Raw genomic sequence first — 22,574 nt, 5'->3', positions numbered from 1 at the left:
CAGAAGATGACAAAAGAAGGGATTTCTCCAGCTGGCCATGATGCACCTGTACCATGAAGCGCTCGTTCTTGAATTTGTGCGCCTCTTTGATGGACGGTTCTGGTGCCACCCCTCTGCAGTTTCAGTCCGGATTATAAATACACTCTCTACACCCCTCCCGCAACATCCACACCAGCCACTGCTGCCTGTCTCACAGTGCACCATCGGCATTGGGAAACCAGCACGGATGTATTAGGAGAAGCCCCTACTCACCCCCCTTTTTCTTTTCCTTTTTTCAATTTTGTGGGGGTTGACATCTGTCTTCAAACATCTGAGCGGCTGTGAGGTTAGTACTGAGCAAGTGCACTTCCTTTTGAATTACTGTACTTACAGTACACGGTGCTGTAAACAGATAGAGTCCCACGGATCATACAGGAGGCGTTCAGAGCTGTGCACCATCATCTACATTTAAAAGGACTTCAGATATGCTTTATTAATTAGCTGAGACAAATACTCGCATTTTAATTGAGCAGGTACATGCATGGTTTCTTAATTTAATGTCAAAAGGAAATTGATTTGGGGGTTCAGTCCTCGGTTTTTCATGTTCCTGAAGGATCTCCTGATGTGTGTGAGATCGCATTGCGCTGCTGTACCAAGAGCAACTGCTCGGGCTAAAATAGGAAGAGGTTGTAGGGCGCAGCTGACTGTGCTGTTTCTGAGGAGCCGTGAAAAGAGGCACTCCCATTTAAGTCACTGACTTACAGTCTTGTCTTCTGAGAAGTAGATTGGGTGTCAATTCTGTGGGAATGTTTTTTGCTGTTTTATTCGTTTTAGTTTTGTGTATCCTGTTGTAATTGGATTGATTGCATCGTCTTGGTGTTAACTTATAATTTGTAAATAAATAAATAGCCTAAATAAAAGTGTTTCTTATACATTAATTATTGATGATCGTTGTGTGAGAACGTCACAATAATTATTGCAATTAAGGAGTGCCTTCCCTGATCGAAAACAGTGTTACTTTTACTTTTACTGTTGGCTACGTGATTTAATAGTTTACAGCAGACACAGTAAATTCATTATATTGTTATTTCACTGTAACTGCACAAATAAATGGCACATTAACATTTAAAAGGCTCACGTATAACCTAAGTTAACATGTTTTGCTGTAGCCCCACCATTTACACTAAAGTTTAAAGCATTACAGAGCTTTATAAATTTGATTTTGCAAACTGGTTATGCAAGAAAAACTTGATTCTAGGTGTCAAACCCCGAAATGACAATAGTGCCTCTTGACTACATCAGTGTAGTTGCAGTTGTAGTGACCATGAATAATAATTATTCATATTTTTTTAAAAATCATGACATTTTGATTCTAGCACTTTATTGCATTTATCTTCTAAAATCGTAACTTTTTTAACTCCAGTTCATATTTGTAATGTTATTAATATTAATAGGCGCCTGTGATTGGACGGTTATTTCCCCGCTGATATCATTAGGTGAACAGCAGTTGCGTCACAGATTTATGTAGAACTTGTTTTATTTTCTTAGTTTTAGAGCTAAACTTTCTCACTAAACCGCAAATATACCTTATTAAAATCCGGAAAGTATTAATATAGTGACCTTTTGACCTGGTTGTAAAGTACCGAAAAGAAGAGAAGTAACGTTATCTGGATATCTGAGGAGACAGAGTGATGTTTGGCCCGTAACGGCCGTTAGTGAGTATGAGCGCGAGCCTAATAAAAGTACTTTACAATACGAACAAATATTCAAGTAAAAACGAAATAAGGAAATCACTGTTTTATGTACATTTGCCATATCAAACAGTAAAACCAACCGTAAACAAGCTTGTGGAGGTAACGTTATTTGTATCTAAGTTTTCGAGCATATTTATTTCCTGCAGTGGTCAATGGTTAACTTTAGTATAGAATGTAGCTTAACAGGATTTTAATGTTAAGACTTCTCTTCAGGTTAACCATGGGGATCAAGACAGCCCTTCCCAAGACTGAGCTGTACCTCTACACTGCTGTCCTCTCTCTTGCGCTCTTATGGGCAGGCAGCTGGATCATCGAGGCCTCCAGTGGTACACTTTATTTTTATCTCTCGCTTCTTCTTTCTACATTAAGATCACAGAATTATGTTCACATCAGTCATGAATGCCCTAGAATACAACTAAAGGTGCATTGGCTCATTGTAAATCAGAGCACTAGTATTTTTGTTTCTGTGTGGGCAGACTGTTTTGCTTATTGATGTCTGAGCTAGTACTGGAGCAAACTAGCCATGTCCTGCCTCAACCTTTTTAAAGATCACTCATTGATTATGTCTACTTTTTGGTACATATATATATATATATATATATATATATATATATATATATATATATATATATAAGTACAGGAACATCAGTTTAGACTGGGCTCTAAATGTACCAGTCCTACACTGATAACCCTCAACAACCCCTGACTCTCAAATAAGATCTGTTATGCAATTTGTATTATCTTTGAAATTCATAATACAAAGATTTGTGAGATTTCACAGGACCATTTCATAATCGCAATATATATTTGAGAGTCTGGATTATCACAGAGAAGCCTCTGATTATGCAGGCTGGCAAAATTTACCTTATGTAATGCTATTAGGTTTTGCTCTGGAGCTCACCCTGTTTGCTGGGGAATCATGTGGACCTGATGTCCATTTTACATATTTCAATAATACATACCTTACATTGTTCACTGACTGCAAATCTGCATGCATACGCAATACATATTATATATTTTAAAGCAATTAAAGTTTGACATATTTCATATATATATATAAAGCTATATATATATATATTTAAAGAAAGCTTTATCATTTAGCGAGAAACAATCCTTGCTGCTTTTGTGAAACGTTTCTTTTTTATTTGCAGAGAATGTGAACAGAAAGGCATTTAGGGAGAATGTGAAACCAGGATGGCACTATTTTGGCAGAAAAATGGCAAGTATTACATACTCTACTGCTGTAAACACGTTTAAAAGCCACCTCAAGACATATTTGTTTGATGAGGCCTTCACTATTTTTAATGACCAGTAGGTTTGAGCAGATGTATTTGTGGTGTTTATTTATTTATTTTTATTTTTTAAATTGTACGGCATGTTGGCACACTCTGTGGTTTTTGGGGTTGCTAAGTGCTTTATAAATAAGTTTTGATGTATTTGATGTATATTACATAAATGACTCTGTTTAATCATATTCTGACTCTGATTAATCACTTTCTGTGACTGATATTCACTGTCTCTTCAGGATGTGTCAGATTTTGAATGGGTAATGTGGTTTACCACTTTCCGCAACCATATCCTGTTTGCCCTCTCCGGTCATGTGATCTTTGCTAAGATCTGCTCAATGCTGTCTCCAAAGGTACTGTATGGGGTTATTCACCTTATGCACAATGATCAAGTCATTTAAGATTTGTTTTGTGAATATTGCATGATTTTATGTATGGACTGAGTCTGAATAATCAATAATAGTTAAAAAAAAAAAAAAAAAAACACATTTTGATATTCATTATATTGCAATGCATGTGTTAAACGTTCTAATTTGAATGTTGTGTGAAATGTTACATGCTGTCGTGTTTCTATCTGCTGTCCAAGAAGATTGGTATAGACTTATTCAAGGTAACTCTGAAAGCACTTGCAATTACAATTTTTGTTTGGATCATACTAACTGACTAACTAATACTAGTACTGCTACAACTGAAGCTAATACTGGACTTATTTTGTCTTTTCTAACATTAGAAACAGTAGCTCCTTAAAAAGTCCCAAAAATTATTCAGTATTGTTGTATGTGACAGCTGGATTACATAAATGTGCCTTTTCACAAGGAATTTTCTTCCTAACCCACAGAACAGATCTTTGATCTATATGCTGTATGGATCTCTGGCTGTGCTGATTACTATGGGATGGACATACATCACTCTCATCCTGTCTCACTGCATCATCCTCTATAGCGTGGCCCTTGTCAAGAGGAAGTGGCTCTGCTTTGTGGCTGGACTTACCAGCCTGGCAACTTTCAAAATGGAGCCCTTTAACACCTGGCAGGTGAGATGAATGATCATTTCGCTAGTATGATTTACAGTTATTGAATTGAACTGGATCAACACTGAATTGACTTGAGCTGAATAATGGCACTATTGTCTTTGTAGAGCTGCTTTACAGCAGAACTTGAATTTGTCTCATATTTGAAGAAGTTTGCATCATTGATTCTATTATTTTCCTACTTTTTTACTGCTGTGTGAAGCTGCTTTGAAATAATCTGTATTGTGTAAAGTGCTATAAAAACAGTAGTTCTTTAAAAACGTAAAGTTGTGAACGAATAACATATTCATAATGCGTGTATTCTAACAGCAGTTTGAATATTGATTGTGTTGTTGTTTATAACTCCTTATATAACATCTTTTCCCCCACAGTCTAACCACAAGTCCGCCTGTGGTACAGGTGTCCATGTACATGTATTTAGATTTGTCATTTTGATGTTCTGATAATTTGCCTGTTTTGATGCAGGAAGGCTTTGTGACAGGCTCTTTTGATCTCCAAGATGTCCTGTTCTATGGAGGCTGTGGCTTCTCCATTATGCGTTGTATGAGCTTTGCCCTAGAGAACTGTGAGAAGAAAGATGGTAACTACAGTTTCATGGATCTGATCAAGTACAACTTCTACCTCCCCTTCTTCTTCTTTGGACCTGTTATGACCTTTGATCGATTCCACGAGCAGGTGAGTTTATGTAAAACGTAATCTATAGAATAGAATAAATAATTGTTATAGTGTTGATAATGTCACTCTGGCTAGATTTGCACTGTAATGATCCTTCTAACATTCTCAGGCTAACAACCCTAACTTGAGTCGTAAAGAAAGAGAGATGTGGAACATCACCATTCATGCTTTGGTGCACCTTGGGGCTATTTTGGTGGTGGATGTCTTCTTCCATTTCTTGTACATTTTGACCATCCCTAACGATTTGAAGCTTTTGAAGCAAATGTCTGACTGGTCTCTGGGTCAGTAAATAATTTGAAAAAACAGTGGACATTTAGAAATGATGTTACAAGTAGTTTCTAATTATTTGTAAGTACAGTTTCATTTGTTTACTATCACTAGTCAGTCTGAATTTTTTTTTGCTATTCAGCTGGTTTGGCGTACTCCAATCTGGTGTATGACTGGTTGAAGTCAGCCGTCATGTTTGGTGTCATTAACACGGTATCCAGACTGGACCATCTTGACCCTCCTCAGCCTCCTAAATGCATCACAATGCTCTATGTCTTTGCTGAAACGTAAGCATAGTCATTAACAGAAGAGAAAAGAAAGAGTATGTTTTTGGAAGCAGTTGATGGATGTGTAACCAGATCACATGTTTACAGTTTCTTCTGACATTTACTTTTTTAGGCACTTTGACAGAGGAATCAATGACTGGCTGTGCAAGTGAGCAAAGAACCAATTCCACATGTTTAGCATCACATGTATAATTTTTTTATTTATATTGCTATAATAATCATATACTCAGGAAAAAAATATTCAACTGTACATGTACTTCCTGTTCTTTGTTAAAGATATGTCTATGACTATATCGGACAAAACCATGATGCCATCTTCAAGGAGCTTCTTGCAACCATTTGCACCTTTGCTGTCACAACTCTGTGGCTCGGACCCTGTGAGCTGGTTTACATCTGGTCTTTCTTTAACTGCTTTGGCCTGAACTTTGAACTGTGGGTGGCTAAATTATTTTCTCTGCCACCGTTCTCCACCATTGAGGTAAGATCCCAAAGACGTTCAGTTGTGAGGGATTTGAGCATTTGGGTTTTGAATTATTACACTACCAATTGATTATATTTCAATATTTACTGATTAGCCTACATTTCACTGATGTGAAATTAACAGCATTCACTTAATTGCTTATGTGAGTAATGATGTAATGTTAAAAAATTTTCAGCGGAATCTTATGTCTGAGGCAATGTCACGTCGAATCAGGGGCTTGTTCAACGCTGTTAACTTCTGGCAAATTGTCCTGTACAATGTCCTGGCGCTGAACAGTCTGGATTTTGCTCAGCTGGTTGCTAAGAGACTGCTTCTTAAAGGTAAGTGTTTTGTTTTAGACCATTATATAATGAAAATGGAAAGAAAAGTAGCTATAATCTTGTGCAGAATGTGTTTCTTACATATGTAAATCACTCATATATGATGTACTGTATATACACATCGCACAAAAATACTGAAACATAAAGTTGTATCAGCACAAAAACTCCAGAGGAATGGGGCAAACACAGCATACACATGGAGAATAACAGCACCCTTGTGATTCCCTCAGGCTTCCCCTTGTCCACTCTCTCGGTGCTGTTTGTGACTTACTGTGGCGTGCAGCTGATAAAGGAGAGAGAGCGAAAGCAGGCTCTGCTGGATGATCCGGAACCAGTGCCGCCCACAGAGGCGGGCAAACAGAAGGCCGAGTAAAGGACAGAGAGGTCATTGAATCTGATCCAGCTCTTGAGGTCCCTCTTGTTAATTCTGCCCCTGAGCTTTCATGCCAGACCGATGCAGTCCCATCACTATGGTCACTGATTTGCACAAGTCTGTTTTAAAAACACAAGATGTTTTTAACTGTGAATAGTTCTGAAGTGCACTTGCTTTAGCCAAATGCAACCTGATCTCTGACATACTATAGCACAAACAAACCAACCAACAAGTGCATTTTTTATTTATATTTTCAGTGGATATAGCTATTTAAAGAATGGGCTTGCCAAATATTTTATGAATAAATAATATACTGAACAATAAAATGAAAATGTACAAAGTTTTCAGGGTTGTCTTTTATTTCAATACTCTTAATATGTTTATAACAGTGTTATTTGAGTATTGTTGAGACACTATTATAGTTTCTAATAATATTTAGAATTAGTTTTTATTTTATACTTGTTTATATATGTTATGTTTTTGTCATTTACACTAGTTTTTCTTTTAAAAATATGTCTATATAATTTTTTATTAATTTTTTTACTACATCATTTTAGACACTGAAAATGAGAAATGTTTCCTTAACAGCTAGTTGAAATAAAGTTGCTTAAATAGTTTTTTTTAAGATTGTATTTCAATTCATAGTTATTTTAATTTCAATTTACTACTTCTTCCTGGTATTAATTTCAGTTTTAGTTAGCTATAATAGTCCTGTTTAGAGCCATTATTATGACACAAAACATACAGTAGAAACATGTTAAACTTGTATTTTTATTTTACATAGTTATGAACTACTTATAAACAATAGTCACAATGATGCCCCATTAAACCACATAAAGCTTAGTCACTTCATCGCATTAAAGTTTGTGCAGTCACATTTTTCTGTTACTCATGTCACTCTAGCAAATGATACGGTGTGAACACATTCCCCTATTAGGCTTTGTCCTACATCGAGCTATGAGTGGCACACTAGAGATTTCAGTTGATTAATGGGCTTAAAATATACACTGATGAATACTGTAGGTCTGCTATGCTGTTATAAGCACACTATTTCATATCTCCTAGTTTTCAGTCTCCCTTTGGATTTTTTGTCACCTTACATGGGTTATTAGCACAAATGAGAATTTCCCTTGTGGTCATATACACTAAAAATAAACTTTTTTTTGGCATTATGGTTCCACGAAGAACCTTTATTATGCATGGAACCTTTCCATCACACAGAAGGTTGAAAAATATTCTTCAGATTATTTAGACTAAGAAAAAATTGTTCTTTTAACAACTATTGACTGAAAGATTTGAGGAACTCAAAAGGATTTTTCTATGTCATCACTACAAAAGCTTCCCTTTGGAAACCTCATTAGAAAGTTTATAACTTAATTTTATTAAATACCTACTTACAGAAATTGCTTTAAACAAAGACCTGTTTGTGATTCATCGGTTCAAGGTGAAAATGTAAACAAGCTATAATAACCTAGTGGTTAGCACATGTATTCAAACATATTACGCCATGGGTCTCAAGTGAGGGATGCAAGTTTTCCATTCCTGTTTTCCCTGCCATCTTCAGTCCTCCCCATATGAAAAAATGGCAAAACAATACAAATGTAATGCATTCTACGGAACTGCAACAAATAAAGCACGGTTGAGCTCATGGTGCCGAGGTTCAAGTCTAGCCTGGGACATGTCCTGTTCCCCCTGTTGTAAATTCAAAGATTAGCAATGCTTGCTACTATGAATTAATGCTAAGAGATATAGGAGCCCATAATACCGACTTGCTCCACTAGAGGGCTCCACTAGGTGGACTTTATCGCCCAAAGCAACAGGCAGTTATATTTCAGTTTGTCTCATTTTGAAACTAGTCTTAAATGGGTCTGATTTCCATCTTTTCTTTCATTCTGTAACATTCTTTTCAAGCTGTTCACATTTCACAAACATCTTGAGGCGCTCTACTGTCCTTCTCCATAAGATCTACAACTTAATATTCTCAGTGAGAAACATGTCAGCTGTTGATCTGATCTGTTTGGTGGGGGGAAGGGAGGGACAGCTTGTATTTCAGGCCCTAAGTGTGGTTCATTTATGCATTTCTATATATAGATGGACAGTCAGTAGCTGATAGCTTGTGACAGCTGAGGAGCTGAGGTCACACCAAAGCGTCACATCCTCCGCCATTTCTCTTTTAGAGTAACAGTGTTAATACAGTCAGTTCAGTTCTGCAGTGGGAAAGGACCAGGACACCCCACCCTCCTACTGAAATATCACATCAAACCATAACAAGATGGCCTCCTTGTCAGTGGACCCAGTGACGGAGCCACGGATGTACCAGCAAACGCTCCTACAAGATGGGCTCTGTGATCTCCTGGATGCTAACAAGTTTGTGGACTGCGTTCTGAAGATCAAAGACAAAGAGTTTCCTTGTCATCGGCTAGTGCTAGCCGCTAGCAGCCCTTACTTCAAAGCCATGTTCCTTTCAGACCTGGAAGAGAGCAAAAAGCGGGAGATTGTTCTAAAAGACATCGAACCTGGAGTCATGGGAATGATCCTGAGGTACATATACACCTCTGATATCAACCTGACTGAGCATAACGTCCAAGACATTTTCATGGTGGCCAACATGTACCAGATCCCATCAATCTTCAACGTGTGTGTGTCGTATCTGCAGCAGAAGCTGGTTCTCAGTAACTGTCTGGCCATCTTTAGACTGGGACTGTTGCTGGACTGTCCACGTTTGGCTATGGAGGCTCGAGACTTCATCTGTGACCGGTATGCCCTCATCATTCGGGACCAGGACTTCCATCAGTTGGGTCCCAGTGAGTTGGCAGCTATCATCACATGTGACTCTCTGAATGTGGAACGAGAAGAGTTGGTGTTTGAATCTCTCATGGACTGGGTGCAGTACGACATGGGTGAGAGATTGAATGACTTGCCACAACTTCTACACTGCGTACGTTTCCGTCTTATACCGTCGAGTTACTTTAAAGAGAAAGTTGAGGGCCACAGATTGATCAGGACGAATCAGGAGCTCAAGAAGGAGCTTCAGATCGTCAAGGATGCACAGAAAGGACTGCTACACAGGGTCAAAAGGGTCAAGAAGGAAGGCGAGAAGGCAGATTCTGAGGACGAGGATGAGGAGGGTTTGCTGCCGGGAATCCTAAATAACAATCCACGTTTTGGAATGTTTCAAACAGACCTTTTATTGATGATTAGTGATACAGGAACGGTAGCGTATGACCTAGGCGCAAACGAGTGCTATGTGGCGTCTTCATCCACTGAGATCCCTAAGAATCACTGCAGTCTTGTCACGAAGGAAAATCAGATCTTTGTTGCTGGAGGTCTGATGTACAATGAAGAGAACAAAGAACAGCCGTTCAGTTCCTACTTTCTTCAGGTAACGCATGGTCAAGTCTTGGTAATGTTGCTAAATATGTTTGTATTACAAATCAATGACTCAAAGCATCATGAATCTCTGGTTCCAAAAATACAATTGTGAGAATGACCCACAGGGTCCATTTTGCTTCAGAACAGCTGTTAAAGCTTTGAACCTCATGTGTCATGTTTTTGATGTTGCCTGCATGACATTTTCCTCATGTAATTCAAGAGAAACCTTTGAAGGGATTGTGTAGAAGGAATCAAACTAATAATTATATTTGTATGAGAAAGGAACAATGCTTTTAGATCATTATATTTCAATCTTCTTCATCCTACAGTTTGATCCCATGAGCTCTGGATGGTTGGGGATGCCCTCATTACCAGACCCTCGCTGTCTGTTTGGGCTGGCGGTGGCTGAGAACTCCATCTATGTGGTGGGAGGAAAAGAGCTGAAGGAGGGAGAACGTGCACTAGATTCTGTTATGATTTACGACAGACAGTGAGTACAATCATACAGCAAATTACATTCACAGATTTACATTCACAAATTCTCACACTGAAGTGTGAGAATGTTGATACATGTCAGAAATATAAAATATATAATTTCTCAAATTCTCACTTAACAAATTTGTTGACATAACATTTATTTTCAAATTTTTAACATATAAATGCATACCTGTCAACACTCCCGTTTTCCCGTGAGTCTCACGTATTTCACTCCCATCTCCAGCTTCCTTCCCATTTTGCTATTTCTCCAGGGAAACTCCAGTATTTTACTCTGTAATTTGAATGGCTCAAAACTCGTTATATGAACAATCCCATATTATAAGCTTCCAATCAGTCTAACGGATCCTTCGTTGAATGAATTTAGCGAATCAACCAGAGCCACTACTGAATCAACAATCAATATTCGACTCACTTTACATTGGCATGCCATGGTTCCATGTCAATTAAATAGTAACTTAAAATCTTAAATACAGACATTTGTCTTAAATACAGACAAATTTACTTGCTGTGCCACTTCACAAAATAATTTACAATTTTATTTGTTTTTCCCTCTCATATTTCCCTCTTTTTGGTAGATCTTCTTGAGATTGAATATACAGTGCCCTCCACTAATATTGGCACCCTTGGTAAATATGAGCAAAGGCGGATGTGAAAATAAATCTGCATTGTTGATCTTTTTTATCTTTCATTTGAAAATTCACAAAAATTCTAAGCTTTCATTAAAGTAAAACAATCAAAATTGGGGAGAAAATCTCATGATGAAATAAAATATTTTCCTCAGTGCATGTTGGCCACAATTATTGGCACCTTGGCACCCCTAGAAATTCTTATGAGTAAAATATCTCTGAAGTATATTCCCATTCATATTTACATTTTTTTTAGCACACCAGGGTGACTAGGAGCATGAAATTATCCAGCCATGACAATTATAAATATGAGGAATACAGGAAAGCCAAATTCCCTTAATCATCCATCACAAGGAGTAAAACCAAAAAATACAGATCTGATGTGCAGAACAAAATTGTTGAACGTCACAAAATAGAAAGTGGCTGTAAGAAAAGAGCTAAAGCATTGGAAATCCCAATTTCCACCATCAGGGCAATAATTAAGAAGTTCCAATCAACTAAAGATGTTACAAATCTGCCTGGAAGAGGACGTGTGTCTATTTTTGGCCGAATGCACGGTGAGAAGGAGAGTTTGAGTGGCTAAAGACTCTCCAAGGACCACAGCTGGAGAATTGCAGAGATTAGTTGAGTCTTGGTGTCAATAAGCCTAAAAAAATATCAAACAGCCCCTACATCACCACATATTGTTCGGGAGGGTTTCAAGAAAAATTCTCCTAGCTCGTCCAAAAACAAACTCCAGCATATTCAACAGGCTTCTATGTTTAGATGAAACAAAAAAGAGCTTTTTGGCAGCAAACCCACCAGATGAGTTTAGCACAAACAGGGATAAAAAGTACCCCATGCCACTGTACCTTTTTTTTGGTACTAGTCAGAATCCCTGATCAGCTGAATGCTGATAATTTCATTTTCACATAGGTCATTTAAATGGGGAGAGTCAGACCCTCTTCCATACGCAGTTTATGGACATGGAATTGTTTCACACAAAGGACTGGTCTATGTGATAGGTGGAAAAACTGAGAGCAAGTGAGTAATGAATCTGGTTTTATCCTACTTTACAAACACATTATGCCAGGTTGTCTTTGGTTTTCATAACCAGACTTAAATGAAATGTGATGTACAGGAAATGCCTGAGGAGAGTATGTGTCTATGACCCCTCTAAATTTGAATGGAAGGATCTGGCCCCCATGAAAACCGCCCGCTCGCTGTTCGGCACTGCTGTTCACAAAAACAAAATCTATGTGGTGACTGGAGTCACTGATAATGGCCTGACTAGCAGTGTGGAGGTCTATGACATCGCCAGCAACTCGTAAGTCACACTTTCGTCATATTTTGTCAAGGCTCCTTAACTCAGGCAAGTTGCTCACTTGTGTGTCTCCTGCTTAGCTGGTCGGAGTTCGTGGAGTTTCCTCAGGAGAGAAGCTCTCTTAACCTCATCGAACTGGGCGGCTGCTTGTATGCTGTGGGGGGTTTTGCTATGATGCCCAATGAGACCACAGAAAAACTGGAGCCCACTGAAATGAATGACATATGGAGGTGAGTATTTATGTTCAGCTCAAACTGGTTTAATGAGACTTATTGGCCTAATGCAATTTGGTTATATATTTGAAACTAAAGATGAAATTTGAGATAATAATTTGTAATTTGCGTGACAGGTTTGAGGAGGAGGAGAACTGCTGGAATGGGATCCTGAGGGAGATCAGTTATGCTGCAGGGGCCACAGTGGTTGGAGTGCGTCTGAACACCTTGAGACTCACAAAGATGTGATCTACAGCTGTCATCTATTGACAAAATACACATACGTTGCCCACATCTTCATAAAAGAGCAATACATATTCCATTGAATCATTTGTCACAGAATTTGCTTAATGTTGATATAGTTAGTTTGTGATAGATCTTAAGGTATGTAATAGAGCAGCGTTTCATACTGCTGTTCCAAGAAAACTGAGACAAACACAAGACCATCTATTTTTTTCTCATAAGAATGCTTTGTTAGTCATTTTGGGTAATTAGATGTTGAATAATTTGACTTATTTAAATAACCATGTACATTGATTTCTATCATTCTATTATGTTATTTTAGATGACAACTACAACTGAACATTTTACAGTTATGACCAAGTACAATGTTCTTACATTCAAAAAAGAGTGACTGAACAATAACCTAATATACTGTAGACAATGACCAAACTAAAAAACACGAACAACAAAACACAATTGTGTGTGGTAAATGTCAACACAAATATTGTCATACACCCTCCAAAGCCACCTGAAAATAAAAAAGTAAACGTGAAAGAATACAAGGATTTTCTATTATGTATGCCATCTTTTTTCATGTTGATACCGCTTGACATCATGACTTTCATGATGGGTCCTGGATGGAGCTTCAGAGTAATTTTTTCATCATATGAATAGTAAACAGCTAGCGCTGGAACACAAACACTCTGGAATGAAGAGATCTGAACACCACTCAGGTTTTGGAACATTGTGCATAGACCAAAATATTCTTAATTACATAGACAGAAATGAAAACATTACAGCAATAAAGTAAGATTGCAATACCCAATTCATAAAAAATATTACAAATATTGCTGTGTAAAAACATTTACACATCTGAAACTATAAGATTCTTGTCTACAAGTGCAAAAATGACCAGTTAAAAACAATAAAAAATAGATTTTTAATTTAGAAGATCAAACATTAGAGTCTGCAAGAGACTGTGAGAAGCTGATAAACACTAAATAGTGCAGAACGGATTTTTTCATTAATAATATAGTACAATCTCTACCAATTCACCTGTTAAATGGCTGCTGTGGTTTTTCAGACCTACACGTTCAGCCTAAACACATTCATGAATCTGAGCATCACCAAAAACACAAACGGTTTTTGAAAATTTTAACAAAACAAATGAGCCGTATACTTGACTCATAAATTTCCATCTGTTGACAACATACAAACTGTAGTCATTCACAATTTAGACAAAGATGGAGAATCAATTGAATTAGATTTTTAAGGTGCTTCTGAACAAATACAACAAACAATTCTAACAGAAATTATAAAAATATGACAAAATGTAAGGGCTAAACAAATATTTATGAAACCCCTTACACCAACAAGCCAGTTAAGTGCCAAGAACAGAATCTACAGACTGCACATTTCCACCACCAACAAGACCTGCGTTACTCACTTATAAGTCTCCTAATACGCATATATATCAGGTCATCACCCCAAACACAAATAGTGCTTACTAACAAACTTTTACAGAAATCATCTAAACCAATAAAAAGTCAACCGAAAGCTATATAAACCGAATATGCTGTTGTCTATTTATTATTCTCTTATTATACTGTACATAAAAGCATATATGTCTTAACATTTAGTATTCTACATCTGGGTAATAGTTTTAGTATCATACTTAATACTTTTAGCCTAACGTCAACATTTGATTTGGGAACGGAAGGGATATTAGAGAACATGACGTGAAAACAAAATAAGACTAACATGAAATCTCAGACTCTTTGCTACATAAAATGTATCTCTGCATCACAAAGAAACAATAGTATAATACAGAGCAGTAGTTACAGGTTCCTGGAGTCTGTCCTTCCAGCAGAGTAGAGCGGCGTAAGGGAACGCAGCTGAGAATGTGACGGACCCCCGTCCAATGAGTGGAGCATAGATGACGGAAAAGAGACTACGCCATGCAGATGTGGGCTAATATCCCTCAGTGTTTCCATCCCGACCGGCAGTTCTTGGTTTGCAGCAGCTTGTGTTTGATTGGTTATAGCAGAGGAGTCTAGCAGGGGAGGGTTCCTGACCTGGGAACACTTCTCTCGGTGGGCTTTCAGCATGTTGGAGAAGCGGAACCGCTGGCCGCACGCTTCACAGGGGTAAGGCTTCTCTCCGGTGTGCGTACGCCGGTGCCGCTTCATATTGGGACGACTCGTGAAGCTCTTCCCACAGATCTCACAAATATATGGTTTCTCTCCTAAAAAGAACCAGCAGACCTCTTAGACAGACTGAAGGATTTCTAAGTGCTATACATGTGTACGAGCATCTCACCTGTGTGTGTCTTCATGTGTTCATCAAAATACTGTTTCATATTGAAGTCTTTCCCACACCACTGACACATAAACTGCTTGTGTCCGATGTGGATGCTCATGTGAGAGCGCAGTTGGTACTTATACTGAAAACGCTCACTGCAGACCTAAAGGCGAAGGACAAATTTCAAACATGGCCAGCAGCTGATAATGAAAATTATGAAATAGAATGTTTTGCTCCTGGATTCTATGCTAAAATCAAAACGTTATTGTTATTAGTTATTTTGCTGTGCAGAAAACATTTATTATTTACTCTTGCTTGGTATCAATACAGATTTTCTGATTCAATAAATTCTTATGTCATTTTCACATATCACAGTATATTTTAACATCATTATTTTTAACATTGTTAATAACAGAGGGCAGTGTTTTAGACTGATTCGAATCAGTAACTCATCTTTTTTGATATATTTCGTAAAATGACTCATTCGTTGGGAATCGAATTACATTTGTTGTGCTTAATGTTTCTGATTCACTAAAAAGCACAGTAATTTCTTCAATAATCCGACTACTCTAGCAATGTTATGTTTGTTGTATTGTGCAGCCGGTGAGGACAGCTCAGCTTTTGTTGTGTTGCTAAGAGAAAATGCTGATAACGGGAAAGTTCTAATTATGCTAATTTTATGTACATATACATATGGTATTTTACCATTCCCTATTGTTTTCGTATTGTACATCAGTGAATATATCCAATTGCAAAAGAATGACATTTAATGAATTTGCTTAAAGGAAACTTTTTTTGGAAATAGGCTCATTTTACAACTCCCCTAGAGTTAAACAGTTGAGTTTTACCGTTTTTGAATCCATTCAGCCGATCTCCGGGTCTGGCGGTAGCACTTTTAGCTTAGTTTAGCATAGATCATTGAATCGGATTAGACCATTAGCATTTGGTCATCAAAAATGACTAAAGAGTTTTGATAATTTTCCTATTTAAAACTTGACTGTTCTGTAGTTACATCGTGCACTAAGACCGACGAAAAATGAAAAGTTGCGATTTTCTAGGCATATATGGCTAGGAACTATACTCTCGTTCCGGCGTAATAATCAAGGTTCTTTGCTGCCGTACCATGGGTGCACCAGGCGCAGTGATATTACACAGCGCCTGAAAGTAGTCCCCAGCTAGGTAACTAGTTATGATATACACTCTTAAAAATAAAGGTGCTTCACGATGCCATAGAAGAACCTTTTTGTCTAAATGGGTCCATGAAGAACCTTTAATATCTGAAGAACCTTTCCGTTTCACAAAAGGTTCTTTGTGGTAAAAGAAGGTTCTTCAGATTATAAAATGGTAAGCTAGAGATGGTTCTTTGTGGAACCAAATATGGTTCTTCTATGGCATCACTTGAAGAACCTTTTGAAGCACCATTATTTTTAAGAGTGTAGCTGGGGACTGCTTTCAGGCGCTGTGTGCACCCATGGTACGGCAGCAAAGAACCTTGATTATTACGCCGGAACGAGAGTTTAGTTCCTAGGCATATATGCCTAGAAAATCGCAACTTTTCATTTTTCGTCGGTCTTAGTGCACGATGTAACTACAGAAGAGTCAAGCTTTAAATAGGAAAATTATCTAAACTCTTCGGTCATTTTTGAGCGAGATGCTAATGGTCTAATCTGATTCAATGATCTATGCTAAGCTAAATGAGCCTATTTCCAAAAAAAGTGGAGTGTTCCTTTAAACTATTAAAATAGCTTACAAATAAAACATAATTTTAATGAATGTTAATGTACTTTTATGTTGTTGTTTTTTTGGGTAATACTTTAATATAGGGACCAATTCTCACTATTAACTATTTGCTTATTAGCATGCTTACAATTAACATATTGGCTGTTTATTAGTACTTATAAAGCACATATTCTGGATGACCATTTTGTACATCCCTAATTCTACTTAATAACACCTAAACTTAATAACTACTTTACTAACTATTAATAAGCAGCAAATTAGGAGTTTATTGAGGCAAACAACATATGGTTTGTTAATAGAGCGAATTGGACCTTAAAATACCTTCTTCAACTAAATTGCGCAATTTGACCATACCTCACACTGGAAAGGCTTCTCTCCTGAATGTTGGAGAGAGTGGACCTTCAGTGACATGCTCCTTTTAAATGACTTGCCACACGTCTCACAGGTAAATGGCATCTCTTTTGTGTGGGCTAAAGACACAGAACAAGACAATGATTAGTCAGATAGTTAAAGTTTACTGTTTAGAGTATAAGACTAGGAGTAAAAGTTTGAGAGAGAAAATGGCAGTAACACAACTCACCAACCATATGCTTGCGTACATGAGCCATTGTGTAGAATTTCTTCTCACAAATCTCACAAGTGTACTTTTTCTCAGCATAGCCATGAACAATCTTATTGTGCTCATGGAGCGACCAGAGTTTCCTGAAAGCTTTTCCACACGTTAGACACTACAAAATGAGACAAAGACCAGTAAAAACAAATGCAATCACGTCAACTGCATCAAGTTATTGTGTTTGTATGGGTTTGAATGGTCCTGTGTCAATTACTTTATTGCATTATTTCTTTATTGCAATTGTCCGCAATAAAGAAAAGGAAAAATGGGTAACACTTTACTATAAGGTTCCATTTGTTAACTATATTCAATGCATTAACTAACATTAACTAACAATAAGCAATATATTTGTTACAGTATTTATTCATCTTTGTTAACGTTAGTTAAAAAAAAACTGTTCATTGTTAGTCTCAGGTCCATTAACTAACATTAATAGATATAACTTGTCATTTCAATGATGTATTAGTAAATGCTGGAATCAATACAAAGATTAATAAATGGTTTAGAAATATTTTTCATTGTTAGTTTATGTTAAAGCTGCAGTCTGTAACTTTTTGTTTTTTGTTAAAAATTATCTAAAATCAATATTTGAGCAAGTACATAACCAGCCAGTGTTCAAATCTATCACCTTACTTTAGCCCGATCCACAACAGTTATCTTATAATATTGTTTTCTAATTTGAGTGGTACAGGTAGGTTTTCGCAGGAAATTCGAGCATGGCACTGCGTCATTACATCTGGTACATTCCAAAATGGTACTAGGGTGACGTAGAGGAGATGAATTGTTGAATAAAGTCCTTATTTTTGTTTTCTTTGCGCACAAAAAGTGTTCTCGTAGCTTCATAAAATTCCAATTGAACCACTTATGTCACATGGATTATTTTAACGGTGTCCCTGCTACATTTCTGGACCTTGAACGTGTTAATTACATTGCTGTTTATGGGAGGATCAAAAAGCTCTCAGAAATATCTTAATTTGTGTTCTGAAGATGAACGGAGGTATTATGGGTTTGGAACGACATGAAGGTGAGGGTGAAAAACACATTTTTTACATTCTCGTTTGCACCACAAGCGCAAAAAAAAAAAAATAAATTCCATGACAGTGTTTCTATGACTTTCCAAAAGAGGACAAAATATTGAATGATTTGCTGGTCAAAAAAGAATTTGCTGTCATTCTCTTAGCCGCTGAGCTTACCTGTATGCTCTTCTCACAGTCGGTCTGCTGATGCAGCAGTAGCTCGCTCTCCATAATGAAGCGTTTGCCACACTTGTCACAGATATGCATGCGGTTATGTGACAGGTTCATGTGCTTCTCCAGATACCAGCGGTTGTTGAATGTCTTGGGGCACCTCACACAGGTGAAGCTCTGAAACTTCAAGCTATCCTGGTCCAGAAGCTCCTCGCTGTTGCCTCCATGAGCCGTCTCCTGCCTTTCTCTCACACTGTTTCTCCTGGAGACCATCGCTACAGCATCAGCAAAGGCCCGGGTTTGTCCTACTGGTCTTTCAGGCATGAAAGCAGGTAATGCGTGTTCACCTTCCTCTTCACTGGTGCCTTCAAGTCTCACATCATCATCTTCACTTTGCTCACCTTCATCTTCTTCTTCCTCCAAAGCCACATTGTCTTTTGTTTCCTCAACAGTCTCATCGCTCCTCCTTCCTTTGCCAGGAAGCTGTTGTCCTGAGGGTGACAGAGCTGCCGCGTTTCCCTCTAAACCTTTAGATACATTAAGTGTTTGGTTGTTCAAGTTCAGCTCCACAATAATTTGCTCTCTATTAAATGAATCAAGGTCTTCAGAGTCCTTCAGGTTTTCCATTTCCTTCCCTTCTACTTTACAACCGCCTACTTGCACTGGACGCCCATCGCCAACCTGAACAGCATATGGGTTCACTTCACTTTTCCCTCCATAGATCCTGGCACAGGTGGGGTCCTTCTCTTGCTTGATCTCCATTTGAAAGTTGGAGTTCACCGAGTTGCTGTTGCTCCAGCTCTGAGCGGCGACTTCCTGTTTGGCTTGGTCCACACTGGGACTGATTTCCAGCGAGCCTCTAGTAATGAGCTCACTGCAGGAAGTGGCGATGTTGCTTATCTGGAGCACCGTGGCAGCCTTGAGCACGTCTTGGGCATTGCAGCTGGAGACCAGCAGCTTGGAGGTGTAGATGAAGTTAAGGATCTGCTGCAGGCCTTGAGGCTTGAGGGTCTCCAGAGAGAGTTCCACGCGCCGCAGCTCCTTACTCGACGCAAACAGAGAGTGGAAGAAGGGGCTGTAGGCTGCTAGGACACCCTTATGGGCCTGGAAAGAAGTCTGGTGGTGCATGAGGACGATGTCTACATCACATAGGTCTGGCTGAAACAGACGCTGCTTGTTCAACCTGTCCATTAAAAAGGTGCAGTGAAGGGCCACATCCTCAACAAGGGAGAACTCTGCAGATGGATGCTCAGCAGTTTTCTCCACTATGAGCTACAACATAACATCAGATTGAATTGAGATGCATATCAACTTCAATGTTTAAACATTAGATATTGATTTACATTACAATCATACAACAGACTGGAGAAATTGTCATTTTAAAAGGTAGCTGTCAAGCAAATTATCATTTTTAAATTCTAATAATATAAAACTATTTCTAGAAAACATGATTTATATGACATTATAATATATTATTTAAACATGATTTATACACTTTTTGCTCATGTTTTCTTTAATAGGCCAAACTTGATATTTTCCTTAAAATGTGTAGCTGCCTTTGTATATTTTATAAAGGTCCTTCACAAAGAAAATATATTATATATATTAATTACATTATAATATATAATAAATTATCTACAGTCATAATGTCATAATATAATAATCCAATTATCCAGACAGTTAACCAGTGCAGATATCTGAAACATTATTAGATTAGATTAAGATCATTTTTAAATATTGAACACATATTTTTCTTAAAATGTATAGCGTATAGCTGCTTTTATATTTTATAAATTTTATAACGATGGTTTTATAATTAATATTATATTACAAAATTGATTCTGAATGATACACAGGTTTACCAGCTATCATAATATAGTCTTTCAATTATCCAGACAAGTAGACAGTAAAGATATGTGAAATATTATATTATAATATATTATATAAAACTATTTATTTTGTTTCTTTTAATGTCAAGTTTAATCATTTTCTTTTGTTTAATTATTGAGATGTCAGAGTTCTACAATATATACCAACATTATTACAAACAGATAATTTTTAGCCGATATTCTCCAAAGTCATAGCTGGGACAGGTACACTGTCAGAAAAATAAACAAATAAATAAAATAAAGTAAAATATTTTTTTTTATTTTTCAACTTAACAGCTTAACAGGGGTACAACAGCTTGTTACTGGGGCAGCACCCTTAAACGGACAACTCTGTTCCTTCTTTACCACTAAAGGTTTCATAATAGTATCATAAAAGCACACATTACTACTATAAGGATACTTACTACTCAAGCTTTTGTACCCCGAAAGGAACAACTTATGCATATTTCTTCCAAGTGTAGTTTATTTATTTAAGGTTAGTATTAAAATTTGAACAGATGTTTCGATAATAACAATCATTACATCAGCATCTTATCAAAAAGTAGCAGAAAGTTGTTGAAGCTCTCGACAGATGTGGAAGCTGCATGCTATCAGCAGCACATCTGCATGACATGCACATCATCCTCCAGATGTGACTGATGTCTGTCAGATTCTACAGGCCGAGAAAACATTCACAGACATGCAGGTAACAAAACAACCAGAGAAGGGTCTTACTACCATGGTGATTCAGTGGTGATTCACTGTCTCGAAGGAGTACCGTCTCCCCTCCTTAGCATTTCAGAGCTTCGTTTTCAGGAAAATAGCTGTCATTTATATCCACACTGCGCTCTTCTGTTTAGACATCTGTCCGTTTTCGCCATGTCCGCATGCAGAAGGGCTCGCACTCTCGGCCGGGGGAGTGATGATGATTGGAGGTGGAAAATCATAAGGGTCGTTTTGTCTGGAGCTTTAAAGCGACAGGGACGTGATTAAACGAGGAGGAGGGGGACACAATTCGAAGCATTCGGAGCTAAATTATGGTTACAAATGGCAGAATAATCGCTTAGGTAGAACAAATTTTTGGATGCGTTCAAACGGTCTCCTTGAGTACCTGGCGCCGCCGCGCAGTCAGAGCCCAAGGCAGCGGGGTCAGCGAGTCCACCGCGGAGTGAACCGGTTCACCGCAGACACCGGCAGAGCGCCGCTGCGGCCACGCGGTGGCGCTACAACACAGCTTTTAGTTTGACGCTCTTACCGACGCCATCGTTACACTCACAGCTGTGCCTGAGACGTTTCATTGACCCCCCCCTACACTTTATTGCATCTATAAAAGAATGTTACTTTTCATGTTTTGAAATTGTGATTTGATATTTGACGTCTAACTCTTAAAATATTTTATTAACTGACTTAAAAGGTCATGCAAAAATGTTTTGTGACAAAAAACGCAATAAATGCCTTTTTTATGATCTCCGGTTTGTTGTCAGTGCAACTGTAAGGTAGGTCCCTCCAGAACAATAAAATCTGGTGTATTATACCAAAAGGTAAAAAGTGTTTATTACAGACTTTATCCAATACTTTGTGCACATGTGCCAACAAAAATGACAAAAAGGTCACCAATGTAAAATATGGGGGATAAAACGATGTATTGTGTTAGGAGCTAACATTTAGTATATTTTAGGCCTATCTAATAGAGTTTAGTATGGGTTTAGTGCCGTTAGATCTGCAGAGTTCAATACTTAGTGTATGCTTTGGCATGCTTATATGCTTATTACATGCTTTTTAAGTTTTGATGGTGTAGAAATGATCAGCTGAAAAACACTGAGCAAAAAAAAAAAAAAAAAAAACTTTTATAAAGTTGAAACGACACCAAAAGCTGTTCTGACAGTAAACATTACAGAGCTGTGTTATATAACTCAGGGACTGGATTTGAAATGCATCTTAGATGAGTGCATTATTTACATGTTTATGGAGATAACCCTTATGAATTCTGTATTTAGGCTAATTGATGTCACTGTTGACTTTAATAGGATTAAAACATTTAATAGGATTAAATCATTCATCCTATAAAATATCTACAGACTAAACTCATGTTATATTAACCTCTATATGAGACTGACTGTAGTTCTGTAGCATACAATAAAAATAAATAAATAAATGCCCTAAATATATGCATGCACAAA

At 37.6% G+C, this 22,574-nt stretch overlaps 3 protein-coding genes across 4 annotated transcripts; 2 read left to right on the top strand and 1 right to left on the bottom strand.

The window, feature by feature from the left end:
• The first annotated feature begins 164 nt into the window (after positions 1 to 164).
• Positions 165 to 7,068, top strand: LOC306845664 (protein-cysteine N-palmitoyltransferase HHAT-like protein). Of its 2 annotated transcripts, none has more exons than XM_079378588.1 (12): positions 165 to 325; positions 1,947 to 2,059; positions 2,885 to 2,952; positions 3,259 to 3,372; positions 3,858 to 4,052; positions 4,515 to 4,724; positions 4,834 to 5,005; positions 5,134 to 5,278; positions 5,391 to 5,426; positions 5,555 to 5,756; positions 5,935 to 6,079; positions 6,310 to 7,068. In XM_079378588.1, the coding sequence occupies exons 2-12, from the start codon at positions 1,954 to 1,956 to the stop codon at positions 6,450 to 6,452; spliced, it is 1,536 nt and encodes a 511-aa protein (XP_079234714.1). In that variant the 5' UTR covers positions 165 to 325; positions 1,947 to 1,953; the 3' UTR covers positions 6,453 to 7,068. The 2 variants fall into 2 exon arrangements, with proteins under 2 accessions (XP_079234714.1, XP_079234715.1); XM_079378589.1 differs by lacking the exon at positions 165 to 325 and adding an exon at positions 360 to 512 and having other exon boundaries at positions 6,310 to 6,795.
• A 1,523-nt stretch (positions 7,069 to 8,591) lies between these two features.
• LOC306846549 (kelch-like protein 40a) lies at positions 8,592 to 14,255 on the top strand. The gene is made up of 6 exons (XM_079380004.1): positions 8,592 to 9,834; positions 10,154 to 10,314; positions 11,864 to 11,971; positions 12,069 to 12,254; positions 12,332 to 12,481; positions 12,601 to 14,255. The coding sequence occupies exons 1-6, from the start codon at positions 8,725 to 8,727 to the stop codon at positions 12,710 to 12,712; spliced, it is 1,827 nt and encodes a 608-aa protein (XP_079236130.1). The 5' UTR covers positions 8,592 to 8,724; the 3' UTR covers positions 12,713 to 14,255.
• On the bottom strand, positions 12,999 to 21,597 carry LOC306846548 (zinc finger and BTB domain-containing protein 47-like). Its single transcript, XM_079380003.1, has 6 exons — positions 21,133 to 21,597; positions 18,533 to 19,798; positions 17,307 to 17,454; positions 17,081 to 17,196; positions 15,005 to 15,149; positions 12,999 to 14,930 (listed from the first exon to the last, which is right to left on the bottom strand). The coding sequence occupies exons 1-6, from the start codon at positions 21,133 to 21,135 to the stop codon at positions 14,524 to 14,526; spliced, it is 2,085 nt and encodes a 694-aa protein (XP_079236129.1). The 5' UTR covers positions 21,136 to 21,597; the 3' UTR covers positions 12,999 to 14,523.
• Positions 21,598 to 22,574: the final 977 nt, after the last annotated feature.

Source organism: Barbus barbus (assembly GCF_936440315.1).
Source record: "Barbus barbus genome assembly, chromosome: 26".
Taxonomy (NCBI): domain Eukaryota; kingdom Metazoa; phylum Chordata; class Actinopteri; order Cypriniformes; family Cyprinidae; genus Barbus; species Barbus barbus.
Note: the sequence above shows the minus strand (reverse complement) of the source record. Positions and strands in the feature narration are given on the sequence as shown.